This window comes from Bos mutus, chromosome X, assembly GCF_027580195.1.
Source record: "Bos mutus isolate GX-2022 chromosome X, NWIPB_WYAK_1.1, whole genome shotgun sequence".
NCBI lineage: Eukaryota > Metazoa > Chordata > Mammalia > Artiodactyla > Bovidae > Bos > Bos mutus.
Window position 1 is genome coordinate 127,904,850 of NC_091646.1, and position 26,688 is coordinate 127,931,537.

The 26,688-nt window shown below is 46.8% G+C and overlaps 1 protein-coding gene across 3 annotated transcripts in view; it reads left to right on the forward strand.

Annotated features, from left to right (window-relative positions):
* The window catches only part of STS (steroid sulfatase), a 163,923-nt gene that overhangs the window by 113,405 nt on the left and 23,830 nt on the right, over positions 1–26,688 (forward strand). For all 3 annotated transcript variants that reach the window (XM_070366315.1, XM_070366317.1, XM_070366316.1), the window contains 2 exons: positions 7,942–8,079; positions 20,664–20,823. In XM_070366315.1, the coding sequence (XP_070222416.1) occupies positions 7,942–8,079; positions 20,664–20,823 (298 nt within the window). The remainder of the gene's footprint in view (positions 1–7,941; positions 8,080–20,663; positions 20,824–26,688) is intronic.

Here is a 26,688-nt window from a genome sequence, read left to right on the forward strand (position 1 = left end):
CTCGTCAGCAAGCCCTCATTTCCCTCCCTCCCCCACCTCCGATACACTCAATCTTTGCTGTCTCCGGTTAGATAACAAAGTGCTCTCGAAAATGGCTTGTTTTCTGTATTTGTTTCATTTTCGGGAAGAATGTGGGGAAGCTTTGGAAATAAAACATTTCATTTATACACTATCCTGCAGCCCTCCACCGGTAATTCAGAACTATCATCCGATATAAATGGGCGTCATTATACCTTGAGAACCTCTGAAAGATAATATTTGCCGACCTCTGACTTGCAGCATGTGGGTCTGAAAGCAAGAATAATACAGCGGTGTTTGTTCCCACAGGAGATTTCACTGCAGAATTTTTTTAGACGAGAAATATGTTAGACCTTTATAGGATCAGTGTCATGAAACATCTAACGGCTAATGGGCTTCTCGGATGAGATTCTGGCGTTTAAGACCCAAATAGGATGAGATACGAGGGTGCCTCTCTCAGGGAGAAAAAGAACTGAAAGAGAATCAGAAATATGATGCTTTTTCAGGTATCCATGCGTGGGAGCATCAGCTAGATTCTCTGGGATTCTCAATCCCAGCCCAGTGGTATAAGGTCCTTTTGATGAAAATCATCAAGTTATCACTCTAGGCGATGGATCGAAGGAATGGATGGGGGCAAAGGAAGTATCTTATCATGGTCGTTTGAAAATATTGGAATTTGGAGGAGATATCTAGGGAGGAGTGTGAAGATGAGGGAAGATGTGACATATATTTTACTAGAAGGATTCTGTGTAGGGAGTGTGGCTGCTGGGTCATCTGGGTTTGAAAACAGCCTGCAGGGAAAACTGTCACGGGGGGATGTAGCTGCCTTGAGGAAAGGCAGTGATCAACCAGGGGGATCTGGGATCAAACATCCGCCATCCCTGACCCTCTGCACGCTCTGGTTTTTATCCCTTTTTCAGTGGCTTTTTGTCAACACGAGTTGAATGCAGTATGATGATGTGTGGGAACCCACAGGGCATTTGAAAGGCATCTTTTAAAAATTAGCAGACGATTTAAAGAAATGTTTGCTCATTGTAATATTGTGTCTTTTTTTTTTTTACAAACAAGCCAAGCAGCTTGCAAGATCCCAGTTCCCCGAGTGTTACTCACTCAGTCGTGCCCGACTCTTTGCGACCCCACAGGCTGTAGCCTGCCAGGCTCCCCTGTCCATGAAATTCTCCAGGCAAGAATGCTGGAGTGGGTTGCCATTTCCTTCTCCAGGAAGCCGTCAAACCTGGTCCCTCAGCAGTGAAAACATAAAGTCCTAACCCCTGGACTGCAGTTCGCAGTAGACTATTTTTCTTTGTGTAACAGTTTTAAGTTTACAGGAAAACAGAGCAGAAAGTACAGAGAATTTTTCTATATTCATTTCTTCTGCACACGATTTGCTGTATTCTCTCTCTCTCTTTTTTTTTTTTTATGGACCATTTCTAAAGTCCTTATTGAATTTGTTATGCTATTGCTTCTGCTTTTTTTTTTTGTTCATTTGTCTTTTTGTAGAATCTCAGCTCCCCGACAAGGGATTGAACCCACACCCCCTGGCATTGGAAGGCAAAAGTCCAAACTTCAGATGACCTTGCGACTTGACTCTCACTTTTCACTTTCATGCATTGGAGAAGGGAATGGCAACCCACTCCAGTGTTCTTGCCTGGAGAATCCCAGGGACGGAGGAGCCTGGTGGGCTGCCGTCTGTGGGGTCGCACAGAGTCGGACGCGACTGAAGCGACTTAGCAGCAGCAACAACAGCAGCAGCACAGTATGTCTGTTGCTTTTGATGAACCAATATTGATACATTCGGTTCAGTTTAGTCGCTCAGTCCTGTCCGACTCTTTGTGACCCCATTAATATCAGTTAAAATGCATAGTTGTCATTACAGTTCACTACTGAATTTGTGTCTTTTATTTTTTTTGTTGTTCAGTCGCTCAGTCGTGTCCAGCTCTTTGTGACCCCATGGACTGCAGCACGCCAGGCCTCCCTGTCCATCACCAACTCCTAGAGTTTGCTCAAACTCATGTCCATTGAGTCGGTGATGCCATCCAGCCATCTCATCCTCTGTTGTCCCCTTCTCCTCCTGCCTTCAGTCTTTCCCGGCATCACGGTCTTTTCCAATGTACCGTCTGTGGGTTGGGGCAAATATGTAATCATTACAGTATCATACACAATACTTGCAGCCATGAAATTAAAAGGTGCTTACTCCTTGGAAGGAGAGTTATGACCAACCTAAACAGCATATTAAAAGCAGAGACATTACTTTGCCAACAAAGGTCCGTCTAGTCAAGGCTATGGTTTTTCCAGTGGTCGTGTATGGATGTGAGAGTTGGACTATGAAGAAAGCTGAGCGCCGAAGAATTGATGCTTTTGAACTGTGGTGTTGGAGAAGACTCTTGAGAGTCCCTTGGACTGCAAGGAGATCCAACCAGTCTATCCTAAAGGAGATCAGTCCTGGGTGTTCATTGGAAGGACTGATGTTGAAGCTGAGACTCCAATCCTTTGGCCACCTGATGCGAAGAGCTGACTCACTGGAAAAGACCTGATGCTGGGAAAGTTTGAGGGCTGGAGGAGAAGGGGATGACAGAGGATGAGATGGTTGGATGGCATCATTGACTCGATGGATATGGGTTTGGGTGGACTCTGGGAGTTGCTGATGGACAGGGAGCCCTGGTGTGCTGCAGTTCATGGGATGGCAAAGAGTCAGACATGACTGAGCGACTGAACTCAACTGAATACAATACTTGCCCTCCCTGTTCATCCCTCCCTGATCCCCAGCCCCTCAGGAGCACTGATCTTTTTACTGTCTGCATGGTTTTGCGTCTTCCGGCGTGTCACAGAGTTGAATCATGCTGTATGCAGCCTTTTCAGATTGGCTTGTTTCACGTCTGTGTGTGTTTGTTGTTTAGCCGCTCAGGTGTTTCTGACTCTTTGTGACCCCATGGACTGTAGCCCACCAGGCTCCTCTGTCCATGGGATTCTCCAGGCAAGAATACTGCAGTGGGTTGTCATTTCCTTCTCCAGGAGATCTTTCCGACCCAGGGATGGAACCCAGGTCTCCTGTGATAGTTGTATGCATTTAAGTTTTTTCCATGCCTTTTCATGGCTTGATAACTCATTTCCTTGTATTGGTGAATAACATCACATTGAGTGGCTGGACCACAGTTAGTTTATCCATTCACCTACCAAAGTGCTGAAAGACACCTTGGTTACTTCCAAGGTTTTGGCAACTATAAATAAACAAGCTCTAAATACGTGTGTTGTTTTCGTAGAAGTTGCCACGGAAGCCACATTTTTCAAAAAGATATTTCTTCATAGCATTTTTCTTTATACTAAGCTACTTCTATATATGTATATTCAAAAATACTTTCGTTTGAAACAGAGGTGCATGGTTGTATGCCCTTTTGCAAATACCAATTACAGCACAGGGAAGTGAAACCCTGATCTGTGTTGTTTGGTTAATACTTAGAAATTTTTATGTGCATGCAAGGGACGTTCGTGGGGTTTTTTTGTAGATTTTTTTCACATGTTCTCTTTGCAGTTCTTTCCTTTTATTTTTGACTGGGCTGGGTCTTCGTTGCTGCACGGGCTTTTCTCTAGTCGCAGGGAGAGGGGGCTGCTCTCGAGTTGTGGGGTGTGGGCTTCTCATTGCGGGGGCTTCTCTCGTTTTGGAGTATGGGCTGTAGGTTGCATGGGCTCCAAGAGTTGCAGCTCCAGGGCTTTAGGGCGCGGGCTCAGTATTGTGGCACATGGTCTTCGTTGCCCCTCGGCATGCGGGATCTTCCTGGACCATTTGATCCCAGACCAGGGATCAAAGGCATTGACCAGCAGGTTCTTTCCCAACGAGCCACCAGGGAAGGCCCCCAAAGGGGCCTTCTTCCTTCAGAGTGTATGCTCTTGCGGCTCAGTCGCTTCAGCCGTGTCCGACTCTGTGCGACCCCATGGATGGCAGCCCACCAGGCTCCCCTGTCCCTAGGATTCTCCAGGCAAGAACACTGGAGTGGGTTGCCATTTCCTTCTCCAGTGCATGCATACTAAGTCGCTTCCGACTCTGTGCGACCCCTATGGACAGCAGCCCTCCAGGCTCCTCTGTCCACGGGATTCTCCAGGCAAGAGTACTGGAGCGTGTTGCCATTTCCTTCTCCGTCAGAGTGTACGTGGGGGTTATATCTCTGCCTTGTTGCTCCTTCCTGTGCCAACTCATTAAACTAATTACCATTCGCAAAGTGATAAGCCTTAAATTAGTGTCAGAGTCCAATTACCCCAATCCTGCGTGCACAGGTGGTTTGTGGAGCTGAATCAAAGCACAGCCCAATAAATGTCTGGCTGGTGATGATTGATCACGGGAGACAACTCGCTGAAAACAGTCCTGCTCGTCTTATCCCCTGATCCTGAGGACGACGTTCATCTGCACGGCGAGGCTTCCAGGAATGTTTATCTTACGGAATGAAGCATCGAGAGAGACTGAGCGTCCTCTAGCCTGTGGCGTTGCAATTAGATAGCAAGAATATGTCTGGTGACAGATGAAGAGGATGTTGCTTTTGCATTGGAAATCATGTCTGCCACCTCCGCAGAAGGTGGACTCTGTAGCTTTTTACGCCCTCTTTTTGGACAAAATCAGTCAGGGTGCAGCCCCCGGGGTGGAGGGCCTGACTCCATGGGGTATGTGATCTGTCTGCTGGATAGGCTTACACATATTTATTTGGCCAATTACCAATATTCAGTTTATTGTCTTTTTATATTTTTTAATCTTTATTTTATTTATTTATTTTTTTATTTTGTCTTTTTAAAAATATTTATTTGGCGATTACCCATATTCAGTTATTGTCTTTTAAAAATATTTATTTATTTGGCTGATTACCAATATTCAGTTATTGCCTTTTTTTATTTTATTTTTAATCTTTATATAATTTTTAATTTTTTTATTTTGTCTTTTTAAAATATTTATTTATTTGACCAATTACCCATATTTGGTTATTGTCTTTTTTTATTTAATATTTATTTATTTGGCTGAGTAGGATCTTAGTTGCCACACGAGAGATCACACAGGATGGCTGATGTTCACCGTGGCATGTGGGGGTCTCCAGTTGTGACCTCTGAACTCTGGGTTGCAGCCGGTGGGCTCCAGTTCCCTCATCAGGGATGGAACCCGGGCCCCCTGCATTGGGAGCGTGGAGTGTCGGCCCCCGGGTTGTGGTGGTTTAGTCGCTCAGTCGTGTCCGACTGCTTTGAGACCCCATGGACTGCAGCCCGCCAGGCTCCTCTGTCCGTGGGGACTCTCCAGGCCAGAATCCTGCAGTGGGTTGCCATTCCCTTCCTCCAGGGGATCTTCCCGACCCAGGGATGGAACCTGCATCTCCTGCCTTGCAGGCGGATTCTTCACCACTGCGGCCCTTAGCCCCTGGACCACCAGGGCAGCCTCCTCAGTTGTTACTTCTGCTGCCAAGGATGCCCGGTGTGCTTGTAGAGTTCCCGTTGTGATTATCCTACACTGACCTCACCCCAAAACGTGGGTCCCCCGTCGAGATGAGCGATCCTTGAGCCACACCAAGACGATACGGAAAGGGTTGTAACTCCCAGGTGACGAGACTGTCTGGACAGAGCACGGTAGCTGCTGGGCCACTGTGAAGGTGGCTTTCAGGAGATGGGGAAAAGGAGACAAATAAGCTGTTGTGGGAGATAGAAGCTGACTCCTAGATGTGGGTTCCTGCGTGTAGGTAGGAGCTGGTACAGTTTGAACCCGCCGTGGGCACTGAGGGAAGGAGCCCGTAGGCTTTCTTGTAAGCTTGTTGGGTGCAAATGGAAGAGGCAGAGATGAGGTCTAAATACTCTTTGTGCCTGCTGTTTAGTTCCTAAGTCCTGTCCAACTCTTTGCGACCCCATGGACTGCAGTCAGCCAGGCTCCTCTGTGGGATTCTCCCAGGCCAGAACACTGGAGTGGGTTGAAGTTTCCTTCTCCAGAGAATATTCCCAACTCAAGGATCAAACCTGCATCTCCTACATAGGCAGGCAGATTCTTTTCGGCTGAGCCACTTGAGAAGCATTTAAAGCTCTTAGCAGACCTCAGAAAACCAGCTCAGGCCCTTTAATACCTCACAGTATAACTAACTGCCTGCATTGGCCAAATGAAGCCAGCACCATGGGACTATAAGGGATCTCTGTGGGAATTATAAATTAGATGCCTCTAGTCTGACCATCATTTTCTTCTGATTTGAGAGCAGATGAGTGAGTTGAGTGAACGTTGCTCAGTTGTGTCTGACTCTGTGACCCCATGGACTATACAGTCCATGAGATTCTCTAGGCCAGAATACCTGAATGGGTAGCCTTTCCCTTCTCCAGGGGATCTTCCCAATGCAGGGATGGAACACACGTCTCCCACACTGCAGGTGGATTCTTTACCAACTGACTTATGAGGGAAGCCCAGATGAGAGCTTCCTAATCAGAGAGGCTGTATTTCAGCCCATTCTTCCATCTTCAGCTTGCTTCTGTAATTTTTTTTTCCTTATGAAAAATTTGAGCTATAAACGGAGAAAAGTGCAGTCAAGCGCCACATGTCCTGGGCCCACCTTTACCAATTGATGAAGTCAGGTCTGATGTAGGGTCATCATGCTTTGTACTCACCTCCCATCTTCCTGGACGAATGTGATGAAGAGATAAGCTGTCATACCATGCCATCCATGCATGTGTTCATCTGCTAAGCTGTGCTGGCTTTGAGAGTCTGGGTTTTGGAATCAGACTTACTCTTTCTTTGTTGTCTGCCACTTCCTAGGCTTCCCTGGTGGCTCAGACAGTAGAGGATCTGCCTGTAATGCAGGAGACCCGGGTGTGATCCCCAGGTGGGGAAGATCCTGTGGAGAAGGGAAGGGCAACCCACTCCAGTATTCTTGCCTGGAGAATTCCATGGACAGAGGAGCCTGGTGGGCTACAGTCCACGGGATCACAAAGAGTCAGACACCGCTTAGCGACTAAACAACAACAATATGTTAGGGTTAGTCTAGAACATGCAGTTTGGGGGAAAAAAGATGAGGACAAGGAAAAGGAAAATGTGAGGAAAATAGATTTTTCATGACGGGCAGTTTTAGACCTGGATATATATGGTAACTATTAGAAAGGGCCTTCATCAAAAAGTATTTATAGAGATGTTTCGTCATATAAGAGGAGCCCTGATGGTTTAGTTTTTTACCAGACAGTGAGGAAAGCTAGTAGACTTCTTTTTCTTTAGCTGGAGAATAATTGCTTTACAATGATGAGTTAGTTTATGCTGTACAACATGTGAGCTGTAGGTATATATGTATATATCCCCTGCCTCTTGAACCTCCTCCCTACCCCCTCATCTGACTCCTCTAGGCAAATGGATTAAGAAGTCGTGCTACATATACACAGTGGAATATTACTCAGCCATAAAAGGGAACAAGATTGGGTCATTCGTAGTGATGTGGATCCACCTAGAGTCTTTCATACAGAGTGAAGTAAGTTCAAAGGAGAAAAACAAAGATCGTATATTAACACATATTGATGGCATCTAGTAGACGTTTTTATGACCTCAAGACCAAGGCCAGCTGATGATTGCAACAATCTTCCCTCTGCTAGCATCTTCCTCCAAAGGGCTCATAGTGTGTGAGCCTGGTTCTTCTAGAATGTTTATCGAGCCTCCCTGGAGGATTGCCCCACGATGCCTAGAGGTTCAAATGATGCTTACAGATGAGACTTAATTCCATGACTAACCTTTCTCCTTGTCTCTGCCGAGTGCCCAGCCACAGTGGGTCCTTCTGATTATGGAGCATCCCGGATTAGAATCCGCGTGGGCGGGAGGGCTCAGGGTGTAAGACCGTCTCCTCAGCATCACCAGTTCCCAGACGAGTGCACAAGGGCAAATCACCTGTTTCTGTTGTCAAGATTGTGCTTTTTTAACCTTGAGTGTTTCCTTCCCTTCAGGGCAGATCTTGGACGTCCTCGACGAGCTGAAACTGGCTAATAACACCCTGGTGTACTTCTCCTCCGACCAAGGAGCTCACGTAGAGGAGGTGACCGTCAAAGGGGAAGTTCAAGGAGGCAGTAACGGTATCTACAAAGGTAAGAAATGTGTTCGGTGGGCAGTGCCCGTGGCATCAGCGCTGGGCCCCCCGGCTCAGCCCTCACTCACCTTCTTCCGGACCTCGGAGGACCTTAGTCCTGTTCTTTTTTTTTACTATGCATATTTATTTATGTATTTGGGCTCCCCAGGTGGCTCAGTGGTAAAGAATCCATCTGCCAAACTGGAGGCACAGGAGATGCGGATTCGATTCTTGGGTGGGGAAGATCCCCTGGAGGTGGAAATGGCAACCCACCCCTGTATTCTTGCCTGGAGAAATCCCACGGACAGAGGAGCGTGGCGGGCTACAGTCCATGGGGTCGCAAAGAGTTGGACACGACTGAGTGACCAACGCTTTCACTTTTTCACGTGATCTCTTAGATGTGGCATGTGGGGTCTATTGCTCTGACCAGGAATCAAACCTGGGCCCCCTGCTTTGGCATCACACTTTCTTAGTCCCTGGACCACCAGCAAAGCCCTCCAGGAACTCTTTAGTAAAACGATTCAGCCAGCCCTCCTGTATTTACTCTTATTTTCAGGTGGCGAGAAGCTGGAAGCTTGTATTCCTATATAAGAAGATGAGGTGCTTTTTCCCTATTTCCATGAGGTTATGGGCTGTGTTCAGAAAGTTGGTTTTGTTATTTCATAGATGGTAGCCTCTCCTGAGATGCAGTCACAGACTGAATATCATGTGCTAGCCGCCCCACCCCACCGCACATCCCCACCATCCATTCGTTCCCCCGAAGAGGGTCCTTTAGGTTCCAAAGCGGCTTAGCGGCTGTTGCTGCGATGTGGACATAAATCACAGTAATAGAAGGGGCGAACAGGTGATACATTATTTACGAAACTCACATACACGGTGGGATGGAGCCCCAGTTTGGGGACAGAGGAACCCCAGCTGATGACTGAGAAACCCAGATGGAGCAGAGAAGGAGGAGGCTGTAGTGGGATTTCGTGATGATAGCTGAGTCTTTAGAAACACAAGAGGATGGTGAGGCTGGGTCAGAAAGAGACGGTCAAAGGTCTGAGAGATGCCTGCGGGCTTGCGGTTTTCATCCAATCTGCAAAGCATGCTCCCTGCTGCTCCCTGTTTTGTTTTTATCTGGAGGATAATTGCTTTACCTTACTGTGTCGGTTTCTGCCCTGCATCAGCGTGAGTCGGCCACAGGTATACAGACATCCTCCTCTTGAACCTCCCTCCCACCCCATCCCATCCCTCTCGGTTGTCACGGAGCCCTGGGTTGAGCTCCGTAAGTCACACAGCAAGTTCCCATCTATTTTAAACACGGTAGTGTACATGTTTCTATGCTGTTCTCGCAAATCGTCCCACCCTCTCCTTAGCCCGCTGTGTCCACGTCTGTCCCCCATTGCGGCTCTGCACATGGGTTCATCAGTCCCATCTTGCTAGATTCCATCCAGTTCCGTTCACTCGCTCAGTCGTGTCCGACTCTCTGCCACCCCAGGAACCGCAGCACGCCAGGCCTCCCTGTCCATCACCAACTCCCGGAGTTCACTCAGACTCACGTCCATCGAGTCAGTGATGCCATCCAGCCATCTCATCCTCTGTCGTCCCCTTCTCCTCCCGCCTTCAATCTTTCCCAGCATCAGGGTCTTTTCAAATGAGTCAGCTCTTTGCTGAGGTGGCCAAAGTACTGGAGTTTCAGCTTCAGCATCAGTCCTTCTAATGAACACTCAGGACTGATTTCCTTTAGGATGGACTAGTTGGATCTCCTTGCAATCCAAGGGACTCTCAAGAGTCTTCTCCAACACCACAGTTCAAATCATCAATTCTTCAGTGCTCAGTGTTCTTTATGGTCCAACTCTCACATCCATACATGACCACAGGAAAAACCATAGCCTTGACTAGACGGACCTTCGTTGACAAAGTAATGTCTCTGCTTTTTAATATGCTGTCTAGGCTGGTCATAACTTTCCTTCCAAGGAGTAAGTGTCTTTTAATTTCATGGCTGCAGTCACCATCTGCAGTGATTTTGGAGCCCAGAAAAATAAAGTCTGACACCATTTCCACTGTTTCCTCATCTGTTTTCCATGAAGTGATGGGACCAGATGCCATGATCTTACTTTTCTGAATGTGGGGCTTTAAGCCAACTTTTTCACTCTCCTCTTTCACTTTCATCAAGAGGCTTTTGAGTTCCTCTTCACTTTCTGCCATAAGGGTGGTGTCATCTGCATATCTGAGGTTATTGATATTTCTCTCTGCAGTCTTGATTCCAGCTTGTGCTTCTTCCAGCCCAGCATTTCTCATGATGTACTCTGCATATAAGTTAAATAAGCAGGTGACAATATACAGCCTTGACATACTCCTTTTCTTATTTGGAACCAGTCTGTTGTTCCATGTCCAGTTCTAACTGTTGCTTCCTGACCTGCATACAGCTTTCTCAAGAGGCAGGTCAGGTGGTCTGGTATTCCCATCTCTTTCAGAATTTTCCACAGTTTATTGTGATCCACACAGTCAAAGGCTTTGGCATAGTCAATAAAGCAGAAATAGATGTTTTTCTGGAACTGTCTTGCTTTTTCAATGATCCAGCAGATGTTGGCAATTTGATCTCTGGTTCCTCTGCCTTTTCTAAACCAGCTTGAACATCTGGAATTTCACGGTTCACATGTTGCTGAAGCCTGGCTTGGAGAATTTTGAGCATTCCTTTACTAACGTGTGAGAGGAGTGCAATTGATTCTGTTTATATTTGTTAATATACTTGTCTTTTTGTTTCTGACTTTCTTCTCTGCATCCAATAGGCTCTAGGTTCATCTACCTCATTAGGGCTGACTCAAATGCATTTTTTTCACTTCACTTAATATGATCATCTCTAGGTTGATCCAAGTTGGTGCAAATGGCATCATGTCATTCTTTTTTATGGCTGAGTGATATTCCATTGTATATATGTACCACATTTTGTTTATCCACTCACCTGTCGTTACATATATCTTTAGTTTTCTCTGGATGTTTGCCCAGGAGTTGGCTTGCTGGATGCTAGGATAGATCTATTTTTAGTTATTTAAGGAACCTCCAAGGCGGGAGGAGAAGGGGTCGACAGATCATTGGATGGCATCACCGAATCAATGGGCATGAGTTTGAGCAAGCTCCAGGAGTTGGTGATGGACAGGGAGGCCTGGCGTGCTGCAGTCGGTGGGGTGTCAAACAGTCAGACACAACTGAGTGACTGAATTGATCTGAACTGAATGATGTTTTCCACAGTGCTGCCCCAACTTATATTCCAACCAACAGTGCAGAAGGGTTCCCTTTACTTCCCACCCTCCCCAACACATAGTATTTGTAAAGTCATTTTCACCTTTTCCTTAAAATACCCTCCCTTAGCTGGGACCAGAATAACCTGATTCTTTTAGAGTTGAGTGTTTCCACTCTCTTCCTCATAGTTGAAAATTCCCCAAGGTCTTGGATTGAGAGCATTATATTCCTGGCTCTGGTTTCAGTTTTGTTCCTCTCCAAAGTCAAGGTCACCCAGCAGGCGGCTCCCTTGTCAATCCCCACCTCCCTTCTACTCTGCCTAAAGGCAGGTAATAAATGCAAGTGGATTGGATAAATTTAAAGGCAGGTAATAAATGCCAGTGGAGTGGATAAATTAACCCTGTGTGTAGATAACATCTGCAGAAACACTGGTTGGCAGGGGTGGGGGCTGAAAATCATGTTTTTCCTGTATGTGCAAGAAAGGAGGCTTGCCAAATTTCCTGAGTCCTGGATGGACGGTCCTGCAGTTGCTGGTCCTTGAAGTACACATTTCATAAGGAGCTGATGGGCTGGAGTCCAGATTGCTTCTGAGTCTGGCTTCTCCTTGCCTCATAGAGTCCCACAGCTTTCAGAGCAATGGATACTTTCACTGGGGAAAAAAAACAATAAGAGCAAGAAGCTCTGGTAGTTTATTGGGAGGTGGTTACATTTAGGTTCATCATTCAGTCCATGGACTGTAGCCCTCCAGGCTCCTCCGTCTGTAGGATTCTCCAGGCAAGAATACTGGAGTGGGTTGCTATTTCCTCCTCCAGGGGATCTTCCCCACCCAGGAATCGAACCTGGGTTTCCTGCATTGCAGGTGGAGTCTTTACTGCCTGAGCCAGCAGGGAAGCCCCCTTCAGATTTTGGCAAATAGTTTCATCAGCTTCCTGAGAGTGGGCAGTGCTGGCCGGTCCCTCTACTGGCGGGACTTGTGTACTAGGAGTTCATTGGGCTTTTCCTCTTTGAAAGAAGGTCATATGTTATCCCTGCTTAGCAGTTCAATCCTTTGGTTCAATTCCACTGACAAGCGTGCATTTATTGAGTCTACACTGTATGGCAGGCACGGGGCAGCTTCTAAGGCATCATGGCAATGAATACAGGGTCTCTGACCGCTAGGAACTCATATTCTTCTGTTGAGATGGAGCTCAAAGGACATGGTGTCAGATTACAAACTAGACAGGAACCTCTGAGAAGGGACCAGCGGAGGTTGCTCTCCCAACCTGGGAACTGAGAGAACCTCCCAGGAGATGTTGGCCTTTTGCAGGCTGATGTGTGAAAGTGTTGGCTGGCAGGGAGGAGAGTTGGAAAGTTCATTCCAGGCAGAAATGAGATGCTTCTGGGGAGCGAAAAGGCAGCTCAGTGTTGCTGGAGATGAAATTGTGAACAAGAGCTACTGTGTGATGTAACTGAGGAGAGGTATCCTACATCCCCATTAATGCATCCTATAGAATGAATAGATGGGGATGGATGGGTGCGTAGATAGATAAATAGATACATATGGATGCATAGATGGATAGAGATGGATGGATGAATGCATAGATATAGGTGGATGGATGATAGACAGATATAGATGGATGGATGGATAGACAGATATAGATGGATGTGTAGATATAGATAGATAATAGATAGATACATATGGATAGGTAGATATAGATCAATGAATGGGTAGATAAATATAAATGGATGGATAGATATAGATAGATGAATGGATGAAAAAAAAAACAAAATAAATGTGTGTATGTGTATATATATACACACACATGTATATACGCATATATATGTATGTATGCAGTTATTTCCATTTGGGTAGTAGTTAAAATTGGAGGTCAAGAATATCACCCAAATTTGGTATAAGGAAACGCTGAAGGAGTGAGGATAAGGACGAATTGAGGAATAATACAAAACATGTCATGCTTTTGGGTGGTCTGATTGGGTGGATAGAGGCTTAAGTCCTTGAGGAATTAGGCCTCCTGGGCAGAGACTCGGTTCCCTGTCTTTAGAACCGGAATGATAGGATTGTCCTTGTAGGAACGTCGTAGAGCATCGTCACAATGATTTAAACGGCTGTGCATGCAGAGTGTCTCCTAAGTGCCCTTAGTGAGGGCAGGGTTGACTGTTACGTAACTGCCCGAGTGCAAGACCGCTGTTGGCAGACACATTCTAACCACATCACCTGTATCCCCAGAACTGAGAACAGTGCCTGACCTGTTGTAGGACATGGTTTTTCAGGGACTTCCCTGCTGGTCTAGTGGCTAAGCCTCTGAGCTCCCAGTGCAGGGGGTTCGGGTTCAATCCCTGGTCAGAGAACGAGACCCCACATGTCAAAACTAAAGAGGTTACATGCTACAACTAAGATCTGGTGTGGTCAAATAAGTAAGTAAATAAATATTTTAAAAGGAGCGATTTTTGAGTCAATATGTAAATAGAAAAAAACACTTGAGCTTGGGTTTCACGGATCAATGAAAGTGAATGTCGCTCCGTCGCATCCGACTCTTTGAGACCCCGTGAACTATGTCCACGGAATTCCCCAGGCCAGAATACTGGAGTGGGTAACCTTTCCCTTCTCCAGGGGATCTTCCCAACCCAGGGATCGAACCCAGGTCTCCCACACTGCAGGCAGATTCTCTACCAGCTGAGCCACCAGGGAAGCCCAAGAATACTGGAGTGGGTAGCGTTTCCCTTCTCCAGGGGATCTTCCCAACCCAGGGATCGAACCCAGGTCTCCCGCCTTGCAGGCGGATTCTTTACCAACTGAGATACCAGGGAACCCAAAAGATCAATGGTTTAACTCAGTGAAGAAAGCGATGGAACAGTGTGATTGTGTTGGAAAAAATCCATTGGTAGTGGCAACGGATTGGATATGGGGTTTGAGGAAGAAGAAGACATCAAGCATCATCAACCATCAAACCATCATTATGGTTTGTGGCTGGTGTGATTGGGTAGGTAGAGGTTTCCTTGAGGAATTGGGGCTCCTGAGCAGAGACCCATATTGGGTTGCTGTCTGAAGAGGTGTATGGGGTCATTTGAAATAAGAAGATGTGTTAAATAGAGAAGGTGAGATGGTAGATGATCCAACAAAGAAAACAACAGGGACAACAAAGAGAGTGACAGGGAAATGAGAGATAACCAGGAGAGAAGACGGTCCAGGGAAGAACGTGGTCTGTAGAAATGGATGCTGAGAAATAGTCCCGTTCTGCTGGAATTCCATCACGTCCGCTAGCTTTGTTCATATGACTTTCCCGAGGCCCACTTGGACTGCAAGGAGATCAAACCAGTCAGTCCTAAAGGAAATCAATCCTGAGTACTCATTGGAAGGACCGATGCTGAAGCTGAAGCGCCAAGACTTTGGCCACCTGATGCAAAGAGCCAACTCATTGGGAAGCGCCCTGATGCTGGGAAAGATTGAGGGCAAGAGGAGAAAGGGCATGACAGAGGGTGAGATGGTTGGATGCCATCACTGACTCAATGAACATGAATTTGAGCAAGCCCCAGGAGATAGTAAAGGACAGGGGAGCCTGGCATGCTGCGGTCCATGGGATTGCAGAGATGGACCCAACTTAGAGACTGAACATCAACGTGAGTTCAGTCCTTGGGTCAGGAAGATCCTAAATGGCAGTCCTCTCCAGTATTCTTGCCTGGAGAGTCCCATGGGCAGAGGAGCCTTGTGGGCTACAGTGCATGGGGTCGCAAGGAGTCAGACACAACTGCAGCGACTTAGCACACAGGAGCAGTGAAGATAGTCGGGGTCAACGAGCATGTCAGGCTTCCAAGAAGATCGTAGGAAATAAGATCTAACATGTAGATGGAGGGCTGATCTTTGTAAAGATTGCAAGTATAATGCTTATAGTGGATTATGTATAGATGAATCACTTTGTCGTATGCCTGAAACGAATATAACATTGCAAATCAACTATATTCCAATTATTAAAAAAAAAAAAGAGCAGTGCTCTGCAGACTATGGGAGAAGGCAATGGCACCCCACTCCAGTACTCTTGCCTGGAAAATCCCATGGATGGAGGAGCCTGGTGCGCTGCAGTCCATGGGGTCGATAGGAGTCGGACACAACCGAGTGACTTCACTTTCACTTTTCACTTTCGTGCATTGGAGAAGGACATGGCAACCCACTCCAGTGTTCTTGCCTGGAGAATCCCAGGGACGGGGGAGCCTGGTGGGCTGCCGTCTATGGGGTCACACAGAGTCGGACACGACTGGAGCGACTTAGCAGCAGCAGCTGCAGACTATGGCAGTTGAGCCAGATGCGGTCTGATGGCTGATTTGCTAGATCAGGATTTCCTGAAATAAAGCCATCCTCATTTGCTGGAGTCTGGCCCTGCTGTTTCTGAGCTTCTGAGAACTTGGGCAAAGCACCGACAGTTCGTGAAACAGTGCCTTCCTCCCCCAACCCCGCCCCCGCGCCCCGGTCCGCCCCCGCCCCCCGCCGGGCTCTTGAGAGAGAACACGTGTCAGCCCTGGGCTCAGATAATTTTGCTGTTTGATGTCTTGCTTCAAGCGTCACCTTCAACTTTTCAAACCAGGTCAGTTATTTTAAGGGTGTTCTGCAGTTGTTCACCTCTCCTCTTCCTCAGGGGCGAGCAGACAACTGTTGTTTATTTTTGCCCTGTTTGGCGGTGGATAATACTTCGCTCGAAGCTGGGCAGTTTTGCGCCCTGTCCCATCTCTGTCTGGCGGCCTTTTAATCTCTTGAATGAACACATCGAGGAGGAGAATGGAAGCTAGAGTCTCTTGGTTGAGATGACGCTTGGGCTAGTTACATTTGTCCCGGGTTTCCTTCTTGTTCTTTAATTGCTAAGTTGTGACCCCCGTAGACTGTAGCCCACCAGCCTCCTCTGTCCACGGGATTCTCCAGGGAAGAACACTGGAGTGGGTTGCCATGCCCTCCTCCAGGAGATCTTCCTGACCCATGGATCGAACCCTCCTCCTGGGGATCTTCTGGACCCAGGGATCAAACCTGAAGCTCTTAAGTCTCCTGCACTGGCAGGCACGTTCCTGACCACTAGCGCCACCTGGGAAACCCCACGTACACACTGCTATATATAAAAGAGATACCAATAAGGACTTCCTGTGTAGGACAGGAACTCGACTCAGTACTCGGTAATACCCTAAGTGGGCAAAGAATCTGAAAAACAATAGATACGTGTCTATAAACAAATCACTTTGCTGTGAATCGGAAATGAACCACCCTCCAATAACAATTTTTTTTTAAATACCCAATGCTCTATGCCTGTCCCCTCCTACTGGGAGAAATGGAGACCCTGGAGCTGCAGCTTGGTCATTTAACTTGGGCGAGCACTCTTGATAGGCATTGACAGGTGCGTTCTTTAGCGCTGAGCCACCAGGGAAGCCTCTGCTCCCTTCAGGTTCACACCAACCCAGGGAATCAGTGTTATCTAGGCAGGGAGATGCCTAAGAGGAGGAACAAAATGAGAAATGGATAATTCCATACAAGTCTGTGCCCAGATGAATGGTGGAGGAATTTTGCAGGAAGACGGACTCAGTCCTCATCCCTTTGTGATTCCCCATCAGGACCGAGTACCAGCAGGATGTTAAACGTGCAAATTTGACAGTGACTCGACCAGGGTTTTAAATTCAGACCGTGCTCTTTTCTCTGTTCAGGCGTTTTCAGAAAAAAATGAATCCAGCCTCCTTCACCTCTTTTGTTTCATGTATCTTCCTTACAACCCTCCCGCCTTGCCCTGCGAACCATCTTTCTTCTTCCCTAGCCAACTCAAAGGCTGTTTATTTAGAGCCGGTGCTCCTCCAGGCAAGAGGCATCGTCTGGGCTTGTTCTTGGCCTCCAGTTCTGCACAGCATGTTTTAAAAGGGGCACTGCTCTGGGCGGGGGGAGCAGCGTGTCTGTTTTTCCATCCATCCCCGTGTTCTCTGCCAGAGGGACCCAGTAGCCCTGGCCTCTCTGAGCCCAAGGCTTCCGTGTTCCGGTCTGCCTTCCCCAGGGTCCGTGAGCGGGAGGCCTTGCCGAGCATCTTTTGTGGACATTCTGACCCTCTCCCACCTCCTCCCTGCAGCCCCTCCTGTTAGCCCTTTCATGCTCTGCTTAGTTACTTTTGAATCACTTCCCAGGTAGTACTAGTGTTAAAGCATCTGCCTCCAATGAGGACAACCCAGGTTCGACCCCTGGGTGGGGAAGATCCCCCTGGAGAAGGAAATGACAACCCACTCCAGTATCCTTGCCTGGAGAATCCCATGGACAGAGGAGCCTGGTGGGCTACAGCCCATGGGGTCACAAAGAGTGGACTGAGTGGCTAACTCTAACTGTGATGAAAATGCCGCTGTTGCTGCCCTCCTGCCTTCCAGGCCAGAGGTCCCAGTCCCGTAGAATACTCACATCTTCCCTGTTTGTAACACACAGCATGGCACAGTTGATCTGTGCACCCACGGGCACAGAACCCGTATTTTCATTCCCTGGGTCTGCCTTGACAAATCGCAACTGCTTTGGTGCCTCTGAGCAACCCAAGTGGATGATCTTATGGCTCTGCAGGTCCGATGTCCAGAATGAGCCCACGAGGGTTGAAATCAGGGTGGTGGCAGAGCCACGTTCCTTCATGAAGGCTCTCGGAAATGCCTACTTCCTTGCCTCTCCCAGTGGCCAGAGACCAGCTGCATCTCTTGGCTTTCTCCTGACGTAGCATGCTGAAACCTGTCTCACTGCAGCTCTGACACCAACGCCCCTGCCTCTCTCTTTCCCTTAGAAAGACCCTCATGATTGTATTCAGCCCACTCACAGAGCCCAGAATAAACTCTCCTCTTGTCGTATAAGGCGCCATTTCCCCGGATTCCATTGGGGGACATATGGGGGCTCCACTGGGCTTCCCAGGAGGAGCTAATATTAAAGAATCCATCTGCCAATGCAGGAGACTCAAGTTTGATCCCTGGGCCTCCAAGATCCCTGGGAGGAGGAAATGGCAACTCCCTCCAGTATTCTCGCCTGGAGGAATTCCATGGGCAGAGGAGCCTGGGGGGCTACAGCCCATAGGGTTGCAAAGAGTTGGACACGACTGGGTGACCAAACACACAGCACACAGGGTCAACATTATCCTGCCTTCCACCAGTGGGAAAAAAAGAAATGGAATTGGAACCCCGTGACTTCAGAGTCACTGTTGTCAGTCTTTTTTTTTTGGTCAGTCTTGGTTGCTGCAAGATTTCAGCATCCCTGGTTACAGTCATCACTCATATCCACCGTGCAGTGCTGGCCACGTGTCATGCATGTAGTCACCATGCCATATATACTGGGTTGGCTGAAAAGTTTGCCGGAGACCTGGATTCGATCCCTGGCCTGGGAAGATCCCCTGGAGAAGGAAATGGCCACCCACTCCAGAGCTCTTGCCTGGCAAATTCCATGGATGGAGGAGCCTAGTAGGCTACAGCCCAGGGGATCGCAAAGAGTGGGACACCACTGAGCAACTTCACTGGAAGTTTGAGTTTTCCATGACATCATACGGAGAACTTGAACAAACTTTTCGGCCTATATATATATGTGTGTGTGTGTGTGTGTGTGTGTATGTATATATATGTGTGTGTATATTCAAAACATATGTTATCATGCATTATATATTATTATATATATTATATATAGTATGTTATATTTTATATGTATTATGTATACTAGCCTAAGAATGCTTCCCTGGTGGCTCATAGGGTAAAGCGTCTGCCTGCAATGCAGGAGCCTAAAAATTGGTGCTTTTGAACTGTGGTGTTGGAGTAGACTCTTGAGAGTCCCTTGGACTACAAGGAGATCCAACCAGTCCATCCTAAAGGAGATCAGTCCTGAATATTCATTGGAAGGACTGATGCTGAAGCTGAAACTCCAATACTTTGGCCACCTGATGTGAAGAGCCTACTCATTGGAAAAGACCCTGATGCTGGGAAAGACTGAAGGCCAGAGGAGAAGGGAAGACAGAGGATGAGATGGTTGGATGGCATCACCGATTCTATGGCCATGAGTTTGAGTAAACTCCAGGAGTTGGTGATGGACACGGAGGCCTGGCATGCTGCAGTCCATGGGGTCACAAAGAGTTGGACATGACTGAGCGACTGAACTGAACTGAATGTTAAAATTGTATATAACTTTATATATAATATATTATATAATAATTAAAAATATATATAACTATATATGTTATAATATATATGAATATACATTAAATATATAAATTAATATTATAATTATAGATAACTTTATATACTTTATAATTTATATATAAATTATATATAATGTTATATAATTATATATGACTATATATAAAACTATATTGTAATTATATAACTATATATTTTATAATTTATATATAAATATATATTGAACAGAACTTATATATTATAATTATAGATAATTTTATATAATTTATAATTTACATATAAATTGTATATAATGTTATATATTATAATTATATATGACTATTTTTATATATAAAACTATATTATAATTATATAACTATATATGCTATAATTTATATATATGAATATATTAAATACATAATTTATATATTATAATTATAGGTAACTTTTTATACTTTATAATTTACATATAAATTGTATATAATGTTATATATTATAAATATATATGGCTTTATATGTTATATATATAACTATATTATAAATATATATATAACTATATTATAATTATATATAACTATACGTTTTATAATTTATATATAAATATATATCAAACATGTAATTTATATATTATAATTATAGATAACTTTATATGTTTCAGTATACAATTATATATTATATATATTGCATATTGTTATCATCATATATAACTCTATATATTGTATGTATTTTTCATCGCAACAGGCACGATGCATTTTTTAATGATTCCCTTTATTTTTGGCTGTGCTGGGTCTTCATGGGTACCCGGGCGTTTCTCTGGCTGTGCAGACTGTGGGCTGCTCTCGTGGCCGTGCTCAGACTTTTCATTGCAGTGGCTTCTCCCTTCATGGAGCACGGGCTCTAGGACACTCGGACATCAGTAGCTGCAGCTCGTGGCCTCAGTCATTCTGGCCCCCGAGCTTTATGCACAGGCTCAATACTTGTGGCTCACAGCCTTAGTTACTCTGAGGCATGTGGGATCTTCCCAGACCAGCGATGGAACCCGTGTCTCCTGCTTTGGGAGGCAGGTTCTCTCCCACTCGAGCCCCAGGGAAGCCGCAGGTACTAGGAGATTCTCGTCCCATCCCTGTCGTCAAAGCACTTAGTTCTTGCAGACTGGCCGCCCCAGGTCGACTGTTGAAGAGGGTACTGCTGGCGAGTGCTGGAAAGACACATGTCCTTGACACCTCTCCTTCTGCGTTCCAGGGGGAAAAGCCAACAACTGGGAAGGAGGCATCCGGGTTCCCGGCATCGTCCGGTGGCCGGGAGTGATCCAGGCCGGCCTGGAGATTGATGAGCCCACCAGCAACATGGACATCTTTCCCACGGTGGCCAAACTCGCGGGGTCTCCTCTGCCGCAAGACAGGTACCGTGACTCCCAGCTCCCTGGGATGCTCTCACTCAGGTTGTGCAGGCAAGGGAGCTCTGGTTCACCTGCTCCGTGGCAGGCTGCCTGCAACTGGATTGGTCATCCATGCCCAGTTCTGGAAGATAACTGGTGGGTTAAGGGGCTTCCCTGATGGCTCAGTTGGTAAAGAATCTGCCTGCAATGCAGGAGACCCCGGTTTGATTCCTGGGTCGGGAAGATCCCCTGGAGAAGGGGATAGGCTACCCACTCCAGTCTTCTTGGGCTTTCCTGGTGGCTCTGGTGGGCAAGCAGGGCTCTGTCCATCTGCTAATCCCAGGGAAAACAAAGTCCGAGGCCTGACGGGGATGGATGCTCCATTTCTTTGTTTTGTGTTGTGTTCTTTAGTTCAAAATGTATTTCCCTATCGTGTTGGATCTGCGTTTTTTTAATAGGGGAATAATTGCTTTACGATGTTGTGTTGGTTTCCACGGTACCACAGTGTGAATCGGCTATAAGGGGACATATACCCGCTCCCTTTTGAGCTTCCCTCCCACCCCCTGTCCCTCCCCTCTAGGTCATCACAGAGCCCCGAGCTGAGCTCCCGGTGCTATAGAGCAGCTTCCCACTTGCTGTCTATTTTATACACGGTCGTGTACATATGTTAGCGCTGCTCTCTTGATTCATCCCATCATCTCCTCCCCCTTCTGTGTCCAAAGTCTATTTTCTACATCGTCGTCTGTATCCCTTCCCTGCAAATGGATTTCTGTATATGCATCAATATCTGGTATTCGTATCAGCTGACTTAATTTCTTCTGGTCTCTGGGTCCATCCACGTCTCTAGGAAAGATCCAATTTTGTTCTTTTTCGTGGCTGAGTAATATTCCATCGTATACATGTCCCACTTCTTTATTCATTCACCTGTTGATGGACAGCTGGGTTGCTTCCATGTCCTGGCTATTGTAAATAATGCTGCAGTGAACACTGGAGTACATGTGTCTTTTACAATTGCGATGGGCTTCCCTGGTGGCTCAGCTGGTAAAGAATCCGCCTGCAACGCAGGAGACCTGGGTTCAATCCCTGAGTAAGGAAGATTGCCCTGGAGAAGGGAACAGCTACCCACTCTGGTATTCTGGCCTGGAGAATTCCATGGACTGTATGGTACATGCCCAGGAATGGGATTGCAGTCTTTAGCTGAGCCTCCCTCTTTTAGCATTTGGTGGATTTTCTCTCCCTCTGTCTCTCTCTGTCTCATCGGCTTGCAGCAGGGCAGCTGAACAGAGTAACCCCCCTCCTCTCATCACAAACACCTCCTCCCAACCCCACCCAGCAGCTGTTTGCTGCAGGAGCACCGAGAAAGACAGCTGGCTCCTCCATCAGGCCTGTTTCCCCAGCATGTCTTCATCTAGCAGGTTCTAAATGAAACTTCTTTCTCTTGCATTTAAATACAACTTCCGATGACATTGCCAACAGTTTCTCCTTAAGTGTTATGACCCATCCAAAGAGTTCTGAGTGAGGAGTGCTGATTAATTGTTTTCCTTAGTCAGGTGGCAGGCGATGGAGGCACACGGGCCACAAATCTGGTTTAAATTCAGCTGCCGCAGGAACCCACCAGAGACTGGAAAACAGGGACAAAACAACAGCTCTGCCAGAGCTCAGTCCAGGTGGAGGTTTGCTCAGCTCCTTCGTGTGCAAGCTTGGTTCACTCTTACCTTTTTTTCCCAAATGTCTACATTGGGTATACCTTCTGCCAGAAGTGTGCCCACACACCACACACACACACACATACCCACACACAAATGAGAAAGGTGAAATTATACAGTGTAGCCCTTCTTATGTGTTATGACCCATCTGCAGAGTTCTAAGTGAGACATGCTGATTAATTGTTTTCATGGAGTTCCGGTCTCAAGACCCTCACAAACACTTCACTGATCGGGGAATCCAAAGGTGTTCTGCTTCTGTGGGTGGGATCCATCTGTGTTTGCCATATTAGTGATCAGATCTTCAAATCAGAGTCTTTAAACGCAAGAGCGCCCAAGCAAGCCTTGAGTCGGCTGGCAGAGGGATGACGGAGCAGCTGGGGAGAGGCCCGAGCAATGAACTTGTGAAGGACAGGTGATGCGAGAGATCAAAGAGCGTTTTGAATCACCATGGAGATCGTTTCAGCTCATAGACCTCCTGATAGATCTCAGGGAATCCCTGCGGGTCTCTGAACCACACCTAGAGAGCAGCTGGTGCTCCAGAGAAGAACAGAGATCCTGGAGCCGTCCTGCATGCAGGGCTTCGCATCTTGGCTGTTTTAACAGCTGCCAAAGCCCCGAACTTCCTGGGCCTTGGTTTCTTCTCCTGCAGATGGGTTCAGCCTTGCACGCCCTTGAATGGGTTGATGTGAAGATGGAAAGCATCAGAGGCTGGCAAGTGCAGAGTGGAGAGGCGTGAATACTTGTCTCTTGTGCTTCATCCACCATAGGGAAAAAGAGTTATTGCAACTCCCGCATTCAATCTCCATCGGGGGTTAGAGGGCCATCACTTTGAAGGCTGAAGGGGGGCTTCGAAGATCTTACCCTCCAGTCACACTATTCTGCCTTTCCTCTAATGATGGAAAACTCGGCAATGGGAACTCATCAAAAGTCTCTTCTTTTTTTTTTTTTAAGAGATTTCATTTTATATATTTCTCCACTCTATGCAGCGTGAGGGATTTTTAGTTCCCCAACCAGGGATGGAACCTGTGGCCCCCTGCAGTGGAAGCGTGGAGTCTTAACCACTGGACCACCGGGAAAGTCCCAAACGTTTTATCTTGTAGACAATCAGAAGTCTCCCCGCTGCTTTTATCTGCTCTTTAGCCCTGGTTCTTTCCCTTGGTATAAATGTGAATAGTATTGGGAAGAGTGCACAAGACAGTTCAGATTGGTGTTATTGTTCAGCCGCTAAGTCCTGTCTGACTCTGCGACCACATGGACTGCAGCACGCCAGGCTTCCCTGTCCATCACCAACTCCCAGAACTTACTCAAACTCATGTCCATCGAGTCGGTGATGCCATCCAACCATCTCATCCTCTGTCTTCCCCTTCTCCTCCTTCCTTCAATCTTTCCCAGCATCAGAGTGTTTTCCAGTGAGTCAGCTCTTCCCATCATGTGGCCAAATGATTGGCGTTTCAGCTTCAGCATCAGTCCTTCCAGTGAATATTCAGGATTGATTTCTTTTAGGATGGACTGGTTGGATCTCCTTGCAGTCCAAGGGACTCTCAAGTCTTCTCCGGCACCACAGTTCAAAAGCATCAATTCTTGGCTCAGGATATCATATCATCACTGCTCTTTTCTCTCATAGTGTTTTTTTTTTTTTGGCCACATTGGGTTGTAGTTGGGGCCCTCAGGATCTCCACTGTGTCTTTTGGAATCTTCTGGTGCAGCATGCAGACTCTCCAATTGTGACCTGCAGATTCTAATTGTGGCATGCAGGCTTATTTGCTCAAAGGCATATGGGATCTTAGTTTTCCAACTGGGAATCGAACCTGTATCCCCTGCGTTGCAAGGTGGATTCTTAACCATTTTACCACCAGGGACATTCCTCGGGCTCTCAGAGCATCTTTAAAAGGTTTTCCATCTCACTGGGAAGAGGCCAGGGAAGGCAGAAGTTCAGAGGCAAAGAGGGAGATTCTTAAAGGGAAATCTCACTGCAGGCACCTCCTTCCCACCCCAGCCTGAGGGTGATGCAGGTCAACCTGGTTTTCTCACATGTGTCCATTGATGGAGGAAGCCAGCCCCCACCTCTGGTAATCAGACCCAAGTCTTTTCTGTGTGAGCAGGTATCTTCAGTAGAGCCCTTTCCGAATATTGAAGGTTCTTCATACGCACCATCGCTGATGGTCTTACTCAACCCAGTGATACTGTGTCTGAGTGGAGGTCCCTCTTAGATGTCATTGTCATGCTAGAGGCCGCAAAGAAAACAAAAAATATGCTTCCATGTCACTCATGGGAATAAAATGAGTTCTCAGTGTTCTATTTAGATAATGTTAGCAACCAGGTCCGGAAAATACCCTCGTGTGTCTGCCCTGGTGACTTTGATCATCTAAAGGGATAGTTTTCACCTGGGGTGACTGTTCCTCCCAGGGGTGGTTTAGCAATGTCTGGAGACATTTTTGATTGTCGGGACTCATGATGCTGCTGGGATCTCATGGGTGGAGGCCAGAGATGCCCCTCAACAGCCCACAGTTTGGGGGACGACCCTGGGAGATAGTCCCCCCTCCCCACCCATGAGAAGGAGTGATCCAACCCAATATGTCAGTAATGCTGAGGTTGAGAATTCTGCTCAGAGGCTTATTATTGCCCTTTCTTGGAAAATGTCGTTATAAGGAAAACCTTATTGCAACTTTTCAGTAATGACAGCTGGATAATATTCTATTTATCCATGCATGTGTATTCAGTTGCTCAGTCGTGTAGCCCACCAGGCTCCTCTGTCCATGGGAGGCTCCTCTGTCCATGGGAGTCTCCAGGCAAGAATACTGGAGTGGGTTGCCACTTCCTCCTCCAGGGGATCTTCCTGATTCAGGGATCAACCGGCATTGGCAGGTGGATGCCTTACCACTGAACCACCTGGGCAACCCCTACACTATTGATGCCATGTATAAAATGGGTAACTAATGGAGCCCCACTGTATACTGCAGGGATCTCTACTCGATGCTCTTTGCTGACCTAAGTGGGAAGGAAATCCAAAAAAGAGGGGATGTACATAAAGCTAGGCTTCCCTAGCGGCTGCCTGAAATTCAGGAGACCCGGGTTTGATCCCTGGGTCGGGAAGATCCCTTGGCGAAGGAAATGGCAACCCACTCCAGTATTCTTGCCTGGAGAATCCCATGGACAGAGGAGCCTGGTGGGCTACAGTCCCTGGGGGGCCGTAAAGAGTCAGACACGAATGAGTGACTAAGTTTCACTTTTTCATACATGCAGCTGATTCCCTTTGCTGTGGTGTACACCACACTGTAAAACAACTAGACTCCAATAAAAATTTCCAAAAAAGAAAACACGCATAAGCCACAGAAATATACTACCTAAATATAGCAAAGCAATAAAGTGAAAACCTTTCTGTTGGCCTCATCTTTGCAAGCACACAGAATATTAGCATCGTGAGCGTATGTTCTTTCCTTGTGGTAATACAGAGTTCAGCATGCCATAGGTGGCTGCACCTTTGCAAGACACCTCAATTCTGGCCGCAGATCACAGTGCTAGGACGGAAGGACAGGTTCACAGTTCTCCAGAGTCACTCTGTAGTCGTGAAATATTTAGGTCTCCTCTTCCCTACAGTGCAGGAGACCCAAGTTCAATCCCTGGGTCGGGAAGATGCCCTGAAGAAGGAAATGACAACTCACTCCAGTGTTCTTGCCTGGAGAATCCCACGAACAGAGGAGCCTGGCAGGCTACAGTCCATGGGGTTACAGAGTTGAACACGACTGAGTGACTAACACAGACACACACATTCCATAATTAGAATTCTATTTCTTTTTTTTTTTTTCAAATTTGGGAAAGAAATCCAAATGTTTGACATCACTTATGTGTCATGAAGGCAGGGGGAGTGACTTAGTTCTCCCAGTAAGTTGGGCTGATGTTGGGGAGGACCCTGATGGCTTGGTGGTTAGGACTCCCGGTTTTCACTGCCATGACCCAGGCTCAGTCCCTGATAAGGCAACTGAGATCCTGCCAGCCATGAGTTATGGCCACCAGCAACAGCAAAACAAGATTAAAAAAATTTTTTTTTTTGCTGATATGTATCTGGGTGACCACACAAAACTTCTTCCATCAGCTCAGTTCAGTCGCTCAGTCGTGTCCAACTCTTTGCGACCCCATGAATTGCAGCACGCCAGGCCTCCCTATCCATCACCAACTCCCGGAG